General features: G+C 43.7%; 1 protein-coding gene across 5 annotated transcripts in view; it reads right to left on the minus strand.

Annotated features, from left to right (window-relative positions):
- The window catches only part of CFAP263 (cilia and flagella associated protein 263), a 50,352-nt gene that overhangs the window by 19,246 nt on the left and 18,486 nt on the right, over positions 1-12,620 (minus strand). For 2 of the 5 annotated variants that reach the window (XM_081216889.1, XM_081216888.1), the window contains exons 1-6: positions 11,275-11,447; positions 9,001-9,127; positions 7,857-8,018; positions 5,120-5,275; positions 4,066-4,146; positions 1,531-1,686 (exon numbers count right to left, since the gene is read on the minus strand). In XM_081216889.1, coding sequence (XP_081073015.1) covers positions 1,531-1,686; positions 4,066-4,146; positions 5,120-5,275; positions 7,857-8,018; positions 9,001-9,127; positions 11,275-11,375 — 783 coding nt within the window. In that variant the 5' untranslated portion in view covers positions 11,376-11,447. Of the gene's footprint in view, positions 1-1,530; positions 1,687-4,065; positions 4,147-5,119; positions 5,276-7,856; positions 8,019-9,000; positions 9,261-11,274; positions 11,448-12,620 lie in introns of those variants that run through there. The other 3 variants (XM_081216892.1, XM_081216890.1, XM_081216891.1) reach the window with 3 other exon arrangements.

Genomic DNA, 12,620 nt, shown 5'->3' on the forward strand with positions numbered 1-12,620 from the left:
GGCACCCTGGCCCCTGGGATTCTGACTGGAATGGCTCCCATTCTGCCCACCGTGGCCTGTGTTGCCGCTGCTTGGGTGTCACAATCAATAGGCACTGTGCATTTAGATGTCCTAAGCAGCGCGAGCCCTGGACCTAGCTGTTGCATTTTATAAACCAGTAGCTCCACTCCAAAGCCCTGGCTTTTCCCCACAAGACCAGACTGGCCCTGTGCCACTCAGTTGATTTCTCAGGATAAGATCAAGGTCCAATGTGATGTAACCACGTACCTCGAGGCTCTCCAGTTGGACACATGAATTTCAGAATGTGAGCATGGCCTTGTGTACACACGTTATGCCAGGGGAAGGCAGCTGGGTGAGGTGGGACACGCACTGGACTAGGAATCCAAGCTCTGTCACAAACATGTTGCTTGAATCCGGCAATTATTCTGCCTCTTTCGGCCTCAGGTTTTTCATTTGTAAAAGGAAAACGCTGGACAAACATAAACCTAGTCTAAACACATTCGAATTCACATTTTTAAATGACACTGTGTGGGCCAAATGACGCTTACCTGTGAGCTACCTAAGCCCGTGGCCGCTCTTGCCACCTAGACACTAGGCCAGGGGTCAGCAACCTTGCTCTGTAAAAGGCCAGATAGTAAATATTTTAGGCTTTGCAGGCCAAGGGGCAAAATTGAGCATACTGTGTAATTACCTACACTAACAAGAGAAAAAACAAATTTCCACAAATGTTTTATTGATAAAATTCAAAATAAAATAATTAAGTATAATATTTCGGAATGCAGGTCTACTATTGAGGAGAATGAAATTTCTAGGGGAGAAATCAATTTAGCTTAATTGGGTTTCAAAGGGAGTGTTCTCTATCAAATCAGTTGCAAATGTTCTGTAAAAACCATCCTTAGCTCCCAGACCAGTGGGCAGGATACACGGGCCCACAGTTAGCTGACTATTGCATCAGACAGTTGCCAGCAGGGTGACCAGGCAGCCTGGTCTGCTGAGGACAGGCCATGTTCATGCCCACAGTTTCTGCTTAATTATCAATAGTGCCTCTTTCTCTACAAAAAGGGTTCTGTGTGGATGAGCAATTATTTAGTAGTTTTCTGATTTATAGCTAAGACGATTTCCTTTGCAGGGTTTTAAGCAAGGAAGTGCTTATTACACACTAAATTAAACAGGGCCCTAAATGTGGCTGGTTATCAAAACTCACTGTGCATAAAAATCATCTGGGAGTTAAGGAAAAAAAAAAAAAAGATTCATGGCCCTCACCCCTTAATTCAATTGGTCAGGGTTGGACTAGAGAGTCTGTCTAATTTAAAAAAAAACAAAAGCCTCCTTGGATGGTTCTAATGTGCAGCCAGGATTGTGGGGACATTCGGAGTATTTTAGGAGACATGGCTTCGTCGGGAGAAATCAGAGAGCAACAGGGGAGTGGAGGACGCCTAGGCTCTCAGTGAAACCACAGTGGTGCCCTGGCACCTCTCTGTGGCTGGAAAGGTAGGCACAGGAAGCCCCGGGGACCAGCGCGGACCTTACTTTGTATGCATTAAGGATCTGCAGGGTGTTTCCGGATACCAGCTTCAGCTGGATCAGTTCTTGATTCCTTGCTTCAAATGTCTCTGAAAACTGAGCATTCTCGAACTTCAGCTGCTGCAAGTCAACATCGTGGAGGGCTTCTCCCACCTCTTCCTTCTACAGCTCAGAGAGAGGAAACGATGTGAGGTTGTGACTTCTGAATGTATGGCTCGCACTTTGCAATTCCTAGTGAGCTTTTGGAAGTCAGTCATCATTCAGACATTCAACAAACTTGGATTGGGGATCTGCTTGGTGCCAGGCATGGTGTTAGGCACCAGGGATAGAGATCTGAGTAAATATGATACTCCCATACTCAATGACAGTTCACAGACAGGTCATAGCACGGTGTAGTGGGACACACAGGGGCAGAGGGCAAACAGAAGCCCCTCAGCCAGCCCAGAAGAGAATGGAAGGCTGGGTCGGGGGAGGCTTTCCCCAGGAAGTGGTGCCTAAACAGGGCTGTGTAGGAAGAAAGGCCATTTAAAAGTTGTTTTTAACCTGGAAAACCCAGGACAAGCAGCCCATAAACGTCCTTCCTTTGATCCCATGACATTTCTGCATGGGGGGTGTATCAGTGCACTGGGTTCGCTCCCCAGCCCTGGTCCCACCTTACCTGCCCCACCAGGTCTGTGCCATCTTACATTTGTGGTACACAAGAGCCAAACTCAGGTCTGTTCCCCATCCCCACATGCTACCCATGCTCTACTACCTCCTAGAAGGCATCTTCTTCCCTTTCCCCCAAAACAACAGAACAATTTCCTTAAGCCCCAACTGACCCACCCTCTAGCTCAAATGTTCCCAGCCCATCTTCCACACCAGAGGGTAATCCCTCCCTCCACGCAGCCTCCTGAGGCTGTGGCTCCCGGCCCCTGTCACTGTTTCCTCTGTATGGCAGTTATGCATCCATGCCTTTTCTCACCATCACCACTCCCTGCTAGCCTGTGAGCCTGCAAGGGCAGGACCACATTAGTGTCATCTCTGTGTAGCAATGGCTTTTAGGTTAAAGGTCATCCATCTGCTTCCCTTCTCACGCTTCAGGATGCCTGAGCTTCCATGAAGCCCAGAGAACTAGGAACTCAGTATCAGGAGGCAGCTCAGCTGGGGCCACGTTCTTTCTTATGCTGAACTCAACTCTCCTTGGCTGACACTTTCACCCCAACCCAGCTCCACCCTGGGGGCCCTCCCAAGCAGTATGTTCTCTTCCCCACAGCGGCCAGCGCACTTGGAGACAGCAGCCATGGCTCTTGTGGGCTCCTCCTCCTTGGCCCCATCAGTTGCAGGTCCTCTGACATGCTTTCTCTCCCCTTGCTGTCCATTCCCTCTCCTACGTGGACTCCAGTTTACAGATTCTTTCAAGTGTGGCACTCTCCCTGAGACACAGTGCTCCAGGTGGGCTACTGAGAACAGAGTGCAGTGAGACCAACCGTTTTTGGGGGGCACTGTGGAGTGCAGCCTAGGCTGCAGCACTGCCCCCAGCTGAGCGGACTTTATCAGCTTCTCCATGACTAAGCCACCCAGCACCTGTGCAGATATTTGGGGGGATCAAAGTGGAGGACCTTACATTTGTCCTTCGTCACTTCGTGTGTTAAAGTTGTCCCAGCCTGTTGAGCCTTTGGGATCCCAAGTCAATCAAGCAATAATTCCCAGACATCTTAATTCTCCTGCCCAACTCTGTGTCACTGTCAGTGGCCACCTCGGATGCACATACCATCAGCGCCCATAAAATGAGTTAATAACACAAATATTGCGCTAAAAGAGGATGGAGCTATGTAACCACATCCTAGAGGCCCTGTGCCATGTCTGCCTTACTGCCTTTAATCAGGAGCCTTTAAGGTCAGCTGTTCAAAGACTTACCAAGGCATACTACTAACTGTGCCACCCAGGCCACATTCCCCAAAAGAGTCAATAAGTATGTCATGAGGGTCTTTTAAATTCAAGCCACCTCCATCTACAGATTTGCCAGCACAGAAACTGTATTAGTTTCCTGTTGCTGCTGTAACAAATGACCACAAATTCAAGGGTTTAAAACAACATAAATGTATTATCTTACAGCTCATGAGGTCAGAAGTCCAAAATGGTTCTTTGGACTAAAATCAAGGTGTTGGTAGGGCTGCATTCCTTCTGGAGGCTCAAGAGGAGAATCTGTTCCTTGCCCTTTCCAGCTTCTGCAGGTAGCCTGCATCCTTTGTTCATAATCCCTTCCTCTATCTTAAAAGTGCATCACTCTGATCTCTGCTTCCATTACTACATCTTCTCTGACTCTCATTCTCCTGCCTCCCTCTCATCAGGACCCTTGTGATTACACTGGACCCACTCAGATAATCGACGATAAACTCCCCATCTCAAGATCCTTGACTTAATCACACCTGCACAATCTTTATTCCACGTAAGGTAACATACTCACAGACTCCAGGAATTAGGACGTGGACATCTTTGGGAAGACGTTGTTCTACACACCACAGTAACCTTAGAAAAAAGAAAGACAAAGCCACATACCTGCCTCAATTGTAAAAGCATCTTTTTCCTCTGGACTTTGAGAGAGACATTTTTCAAACATAATTTATACTTCATATTATCCTGAAAAATAAAAGCAAATTTTAATCCATTGCTCTTCTTCTTCCCTGTTGGTTTCAAAAGTTGGCAGGTCTGGGGCTGCAAAACTAAACCTTGAGCCCTAACATTCAGTCACCTATTTTTAAGTCTTTTATGGCTACTCAAGCTGGTGTTGCTATGGCATTTTACTCATGACCAAGAAGCAGAGGAAACTGGGTCTGCTCCATACAAATTTTCTATTGATTTTAAATTCAAGATAACTTGGGTATATCTTTAGGCATAGGGGCCTTTACTGACAAAATGATTTATGATTCTTTGGTCTATTATTCTCTTGGTAATTTACATAATTTTTATTACATATAACATGTTACAGTTAGTGACTCTATCTATCTCCAGGATCCAAAGTCTGATATGCTACAAAACCTTTGGAAAAGAAGGAGCATTTTATGTCTCATTCTTACAATAATGGAACTCAAAGAAATTAAGATTTACTTGTTGCATGCCACGTAGTCACCTGCCTAGATAAGACTCACACCTTTCTCAAGATAACATCAGATCTTGAAACAAACAGCAAAATACAGTAAGTCCCCTACATACGAACGAGTTCCATTCTGAGAGCGTGGTCATAAGTCCAATCTGTTTGTACGTCCAACAAAGTTAGCCTAGGTACCCAACCAACACAATCAGCTGTATAGTACTGTACTGTAGGTTTATAACGCACGTTCACATCTTTGAAAGTTCGCAACTTGAAGGTTCCTATGTAGAGGACTTACATACGGTCTGAGATACTATGAATATTCATGCTGCCTGACTGATTTTAGACTTGATAAACTTGCATTTTAAGACACACATGCTGTGAGGGACACAAAAAATCTGCATATGTGGGCAGCATTTACAGTGGACCAAATGGAGTGGGGATGCCTCACGTGGGCCACTTCTGTGTCATCGTTCTACGAATCTATTTCCCCTTCTAAGCTCTAACCTCCTGCCCACTCACCCTCCTGCGGTTCATGTCCTCAATGTACTTCATCACTTTCTGAGTGTCCAAAATACTCCCTTTCTTCTTGGATATGGTCTTTAGAATATCTTTTTCAAACTCATGCACTTCTCTCTGAACTTCGGTCCACCGAATTTCAGCTTCCTCAATGATAGCCTGGGGGAGTCAGCACAAAGAGAGAACAGTTTACAAAATTTCTCAAGGATATAGCTGTCTAAGGAAACCTATATGTATTGGGTGACCTATTTGTGTCCCAATGCATAACGTTTCTTCTTAGTCTTAGAAAGATATCCTTAAGATACAAATTGGACAATACGAATATTATTATTTAAAAGCATTCCTCAAAAAAGTTATAGTCTCGATATAAAGGGGAAGAACAAACAAAAACAGGGCCTTGGGACTTCCCTGCTGGTGCAGTGGTTAAGAATCCGCCTGCCAATGAAGGGGACACGGGTTCGAGCCCTGGCTCGGGAAGATCCCACATGCCGCGGAGCAACTAAGCCCATGTGTCACAACCACTGAGCCTGGGTTCTAGAGCCCACGAGCCACAACTACTGAGCCCTCGTGCCACAACTACTGAAGCCCGCACACCTAAAGCCCATGCTCCACAACAGGAGAAGCCACCGCAATGAGAAGCCCGCGCACCGCAATGAAGAGTAGCCCCCGCTCGCCGCAACTAGAGAAAGCCCACGAGCAGCAATGAAGACCCAACGCAGCCAAACATAAATAAATTTTTTTAAAAAAGAGGTGATGAGGGTGGATTTAAAAAAAAAAAAAACAGGGCCTTGAGTATCTCCAGAAATATGTATTTCCATATCTGAAGCATTATTTATCCATTAAAAATTATAACATTAATATCATATCATATATATAAAAAATATCTAGAAGGCTTTATGCCAAAACATTAACCACAGTCATATCTGGAAAGATGGATTAGTGGGGAGGCAAAGAAGCACTCTGTAATTTTTAAAAAGATGCTATAAATGAATCTATGTATTGATATGGAAAGACATTATTAAGTGAAAAGTATGGTTTACAAAATAATGATACCTTTTTATAAAGAAATTCATACACACATAGAAAATAATATAAATTCTAGGAGAAAAATACAAGAGCCAAATACAAGTCTTAGGTGGTAAGACTGTGGATGTTTTCAAATGTTCCTCTTTTAGCTTACCTGTATGTTTAAATTTTGCTATGACAGAGATTGTCTTTAAATAAGAAAACACAGACACACATACATTATTTTAAAGAACGAAATTAGTAGCTGCAGAGCAAATCATCTTTGTTCAGGCTTTTTCACTGGGCACCAAGAAGCAAAAGCATCTTCCTTCTCCGGCCGGCGTCTGGCCCCAGCCTCCTCCCTCCCCATCATTTTCACAGGCCAGAACATCCATCCACCTTAAATGCTACTTCCTATGCATCGCTCTTCTGCTCTGTTATCCTCACTGGGGTCCTGATTTCTAAGACATCAAAGAGAAGCCCCTCTGCTTGGCTTTCAAGGTCTCACAGCCCTACTCGACCTTATTTCCTACCATAGCCCCCAAAGCACCCTCTTCTCTAATCACACCAGCCTCCTCAAGGTCCTAACTTGCCATGTTCATTCCTACCTCCACTTCCTTGTTCATGTCATTCACCTTACCTAGGGTGCCCTTGTCTTCCTATTCCTTAAACAAATGCCACCATTCTTCAAGGCCACGCCAAGTCCTATGTCCAGCCCCACCTCCTCAACACAGTCTTCTTTGACCACCCTAGCCCACACTGTGATGTTTAATCACACAGTCTAGCATATCAGGACAAAGCTACCACATCCTGACCTCCTTTAACATGTTAGAATTCAACGATGCAAGTTTGGGAAGAGAAAGAAGGAGAGAGGGGAAAGGGCAGGAGGGAGGGAGAGAGGGAGAGAGGGAAAGAAGGATAGGTTTATGCAGTACAGATGATTCTATCAATGGAGACATGAGTCCACTGATCCATCTCTTTCAAGGAAATGAGTGTGATTCTGTGTGTGCCTCCATTTAGAAATGGAAACATTTAGAAATAGAACAGAAATATCTATTTTTCATACAATATGGCTATCAAATGCAAGCCAACAACTTCATCCCATGGGCAACCAAGTTAACAGCAATGTTCCTCCTCTGGAGGAAAACTGATTGCAGTGGTCTCCAACAAGACATGAACCATGGTCAGGGATGCTGCATATGCAGGGTGACAAGGGATTTTTCACCCAACTCACTGACTTAAACCTCCAGCCCACTGTATTATTAAGGAATTATTATAAATTTTTAAGGGCATTTATGGTTATTATGGTTATGGGTTTTTTTTTTAAAGAATCCAAATCTTAGAGACATATATTGAAATATTTACAGATAAATGATATGTTTAAGATTCACTTCATAATAGCCCAGTGGCCTATTACGAGGGGGAAGTTGGTAGGGATATGGAGGGAACAAGAGTGGCCGTGCATCGATGACTGTTACATGTGGGTGTGGAATACATAAGGGTTCGCTGTGCTAGCTTCTCTACATTTGTGTATTTTGAGATTTCTCATCTTAAAGAGTTTAAAATTTGATATCTCCTCAAGCAGGTGGTAAGTTCCTTAAAGGTAGGCCCTCAACTTATCTTATCCTACTTGTGTTTCTCTCAAAGCACCAACAGTTATATGAACATACTATAGGTACTTCTTGCTGAGGTGGAAACGGGGAGCCCAGGGACGACAGCCTATAGGAAGGTATACCTCGTGATGCCGCAGGTCCCTTTTGGCATTTGCCCTTATGTGCCTTATTTCACTCTTTGTCTCATCCAGCTCTTTTTGCACAAGCTTGAATTTTTGGTCCACGCTGAGGCCTGTTACACGTTCCAGACTTACGCGGGATTTGGATCTATGCCTGCCTCGTAACTGTAACACAAGAAAAACAAAGCCATTGTCAAATAGGAATTGGCAATAAAGCAGCCTAAGGTGGGCATCAAAACGACCACTCAGGCCTGCTAGAAATCGCTCTGAATGACATCCAGAGAGAACCAATTCAATGGGAAAGGATTCTGGATATTAGGCCTGAGGTGATGTTCATTTTACAAGTCAACCTAAGGCACCGTGCCAAATACTTCAAAGGCCTATGCTTGACAATGAACTGAAAATAAATAAGGGAACGTGTCTTGAGGGTGGGAAAACCGTGAACCTGCTATAAACTAGCACTCAAGCCAGTGTCAGGGAAAGCCTGGAGCTCAGTGCTGCCCAAACTGAACACAGAAGAGAAATTGCATCAGGGGCCACGGTGTTCAGCAAAAACCAAAAAGACAAGAATTTTGGATTTCCTAGGCATTGAAGCCAAAGGTCAAAAGCAGGTGGCCCAGGGAATGTGTGGACCTGAAGATGACATTGTTTGGCCCTCAAAAAAATAGACCTATATGCAGTTTTAAATTAAAAAGAAATTAATTACTCACATTTGAAAATCAGAGGTTTCTACCAAAATAATCCAGATTTCCAGCTTCTCTTGAAAAATCAGCTGCTCTGGCAATACCAGGTTGTCTGGCTGGCCCTTTTAGATGAGGGAGGAACTCTCCAGTGCCCACACCAGGCCCATTTTCACTCCTGTATGTGGCTGGCCAGGCCTTGTACACGTTTGGGTCCCCAAAATGAAGGGAGTTATTTCAAATTAACTAAGATATTCTGTGAGAGTCAGTCCACTGTGAGTTGAACCTGATTCCCTTCATGCTCATTTGAAAGAGAAACCTTGGAGGGGAAGGAAGAATCAAAAGTAGAACAGTGAGAAAGTCATATGCTACTTGGCCAAGAGGGAACACCAAAAATGGATAACAAACACCACTTGCATCTAAAGGGACAAACAGAATAAAAGAATTCTTAGATCTCTCTTGCATACCTGTGCAATTTCTGCTCCTGATATTTTAATTTCTGATAATCCTGGAGGTCGCTGGTCCCTGGGCTCCAATTTATTGTAATATTTTTCAAACATCTCTGTCTCAGTTTTGAGAGCAGAGATTCTGTACCTGCAAGACAGAGGGTGCCTAAGTAAGTTCCACCAATAGGAGTTTAAACCCCAAATAACTAGTATTTAACACTTACTAGCTTTGTATGACCTTCTGCAAGATATTTAACCTCTTGGTGCCTCACTTTCCTCATCTGTAAAATGGGAATAATAACAGCACCTATCATTGAGCGTTGTGATAAGAAATGCAAAGACTTTGGGTCAGTGTCTGGCACACAGTAAATGCAATTTAAGTATTCTATATATTTTTAAAATACATCTAATGAGCTGCAAAATTCAGAGCACTGGGATTACAGGCATACCTTAGGGATATTCCAGGTTCAGTTCCAGACCACCTCAACAAAGCAAATATTGCAATAAAGTGAGTCATATAAATTTTTTGGTTTTTCAGTGCACATAAAGTTATGTTTATATTATACTGTAGTCTACTAAGTGTGCAACAGCATTATGTCAAAAAAATACATACCTTACTTTAAGAATACTTTATTGCTAAAAAAATGCTAACCATCATTTGAGCCTTCAGTGAGTCATAATCCTTTTGCAATAGTAACATCAAAAATCACTGATCACAAATCACCATAGCAAATATAATAATAATGAAAAAGTTTGAAATATTGTAAGAATTACCAAAATGAAGTGAGCAAATGCTGTTGGAAAAAGTGGCATCAATAGACTTGCTCAATGCAGGGATGCCACAAACCTTCATTTTGTAAAAAACACAATATCTGCAAAGTGCAGTAAAGCAAAATGCAATAAAATGAGACATGCTTATATATTTTAAATTGCTACAACCTTCTTCTTCAAGTATCTTCTAACCCATTTGTGAGTTTTCTTCTGAATTACTACTGAATACTTGAAATTACACATATCCACAATCTTCAGAGGTTTTTCCTTTGGTTTATATTTCTCAGCTCTTTCATTTCCAGCATGCAATGGATGAAGTATCCACTAGAAGTCTATTATAAATGGTGGAAAAGCTTTGAATAGATGGTTTTTAAACAACTAGAGATAATAAATCTAGTTTATTCTGTAGGTGCCAAGATTATGACCCTTTTAACTTATATAACATACATGTATGTTCTATATGAGTGTGTATAATACACACATATGTATGTAAATGTATATATGAGAGAGAACAACTCTGATATTTGCATACATTATTGAGCTGAATATCTGTTTATTGAGCTGAAAATCCTGTTTGGCTGAATTTTAAGATTAGTGGGAAAGGCTCAACAGAAAAGCCCAATATATCAAAGCATCTTTCTTTTTCAGCATATGTCATGTTCCCAGTGTAGGCTGGGGAGTTACACTTGAGTCTTAATCTTAGCCCTACCACTGACTAGTTGTGTGACTGTAGGAAAGTGACTTAACTTTTGTGTCTGTTTCCTCACCAACTTTCTAGGGTTATGTGCCATTCTATAAGGTCATATATGCAAAATACTTGGCACATAATAAGCACTCAAAAGATTGTAGTTATTTTAGCAATAATACCTCAATTCTGACCTAAACTATTTATAAATATATTGAAGTAACACCTATTCAGCTGCCAGGCCAGGGTATTCTGTGTGAGACCAGTAAGTTGTACAATTAACCTCAACTACATCATGGAATCTTGACATCCAATTTACTTGCTATAGTAGATATTAAAACAGACTGCTAAAAATACAGAATATTGAGCTAGTCCTTCTTTGCTGTCCACCTCCATGCTCATACTCAGGTTCAGAAATAAGTTGCTTCATACTAAAAACATCTCAATAGCCTCCTTTCTATCTGCTGCCACATTAATTTTAGCATAGAATCTTAGCATTGGAAAGAGGCTTAGAGGTCACCTGGTCCAAGCTGCCGCCGCACAGTAGAGGAGCGGCTAAGCACACTGTGTGGCACCAGACAGACCCACTAGGCTGAAGCTCTGGCTTCACCAATTACCCTCTGGGCTTCGCACCACCTTCTTTTTTTGGCTTCATCAGTGGCTTGTTAGCGCCATGGCAGTGGAAACACGGGAATAAAGAGCAAAGGTAAGCGTCTTCCCCACTTTGGGGGTCTCAGTTTCCTCAATGTTCAATGCGGACTTGGAGCATTCCGTGCTGGACCAAGCTCCGAGCCCACACGCTGAGGAGGGACCGCCCCCTGAAGCCGGCAGGCTGGTACCTGAGCTCCTCCACCAGCCCACACAGCTGGGTAACAGGCAGCTCGCTCTCATCCTGGGCTTGCGCCTCGCTGGCAGAAGTCTCAGGGTTCTCGTCCGTCATCGCTGCCGAAGCTACCCTTGTCAAAGCACCTTGTCAACGCCGAGTATGGCCGAGAGCGCCGTGGGGCTAGCGGCCTCACGTCACTCTGGCTGCGACCTAGCAGTGAGTTGCCACGGCGACCCGACGCGTGCGTGGAGGGGCGGGGCTTCGGAGGCCCCGCCCAGCGTTCCCGCCCAGCGCCGCGCTGACCAGAGCGAGGTTACCGGCCTTAGCTAGACACGTAAGTGCGTTCACCGTTCACTTTTTCAACAATAACTCTTAAAATGATGATAATAACAGCTACTGTTTGCTCAGCACTTACTATGCCCTTGGCACCGTGTTAAGCATGGTTTATGAAAATCCTTGCAGCAACCTTGTAATAGTATCTATTCTTCTCTTTTTCCAAACTGGGAAACTAAGACCCAGAAAGTTCATTCGATTTGTCGGAGTGTCTTGCTTCTTGCACCTCACTGTGAGGCCTCTACTCTGTTCGCCACCTGGCACTTCATATATACTCACTGCAGTTTCTCTCAGGTACTAATAACCTGCATTCCTGGAAGGAAAAAACTTGGCTGATTATTAAATGGGTATAAATTCAAGAGACATTTCTAAATAGTGATAATGTATTATGTCCTGAGTATCCTGGGGTAATGTATGGAGCAGACCATTCTGACCCTCAGGGGGCTTCTAGTTAAATGAGGAGATAGACCCTAAACCAGCTGTTGCAACCTGGAGTGATGATGGTGGCAAGCGTTGTGCCTCACACCATTTTATAGTCATTAACTCATTTAATTCTCAAAACAGTCTTATGAAACTGGTACCATTGTCTTCCTCTTACAGATCAGGAAACTGAGGAATATAGTAGCTTAGATGAGTGGCCACCCAGGAATGGAGTCACCCTCCAGCTAAACTCAAGTCCATGCTGTTGACTCCTACACCCATGTGCCTCCAGACAAGGGTCTGCCAGGCAGCAGGGTTGCTGTCTGTCTGCTCCCAACAGGATGGAAGAGGACAGAGGGCAGGATGGGCAGACTTCTTTGAGGGAGGGTGGGCCTGGATGTAGTTAGAAAGCAAGCTGTGATAAAATGCTTAGAATGAGGGTCAACCACTCCCTGACCCCCACCACCCCGCAAGAGACATGTGTTAGCATCAACACATAGTCACTGAAGTCCAAAGAAGGACTTTCGTTTTGCTGCTTAGGATGCACAATTTTAGGGCCAGAGTGGACTTACTAGAGAGGATAGCAGAGAGACTGAGCCCTGCCAC

The sequence above is a fragment of the Mesoplodon bidens genome, assembly GCF_964165515.1.
Source record: "Mesoplodon bidens genome assembly, chromosome: 18".
NCBI classification, from domain to species: Eukaryota; Metazoa; Chordata; class Mammalia; order Artiodactyla; family Ziphiidae; genus Mesoplodon; species Mesoplodon bidens.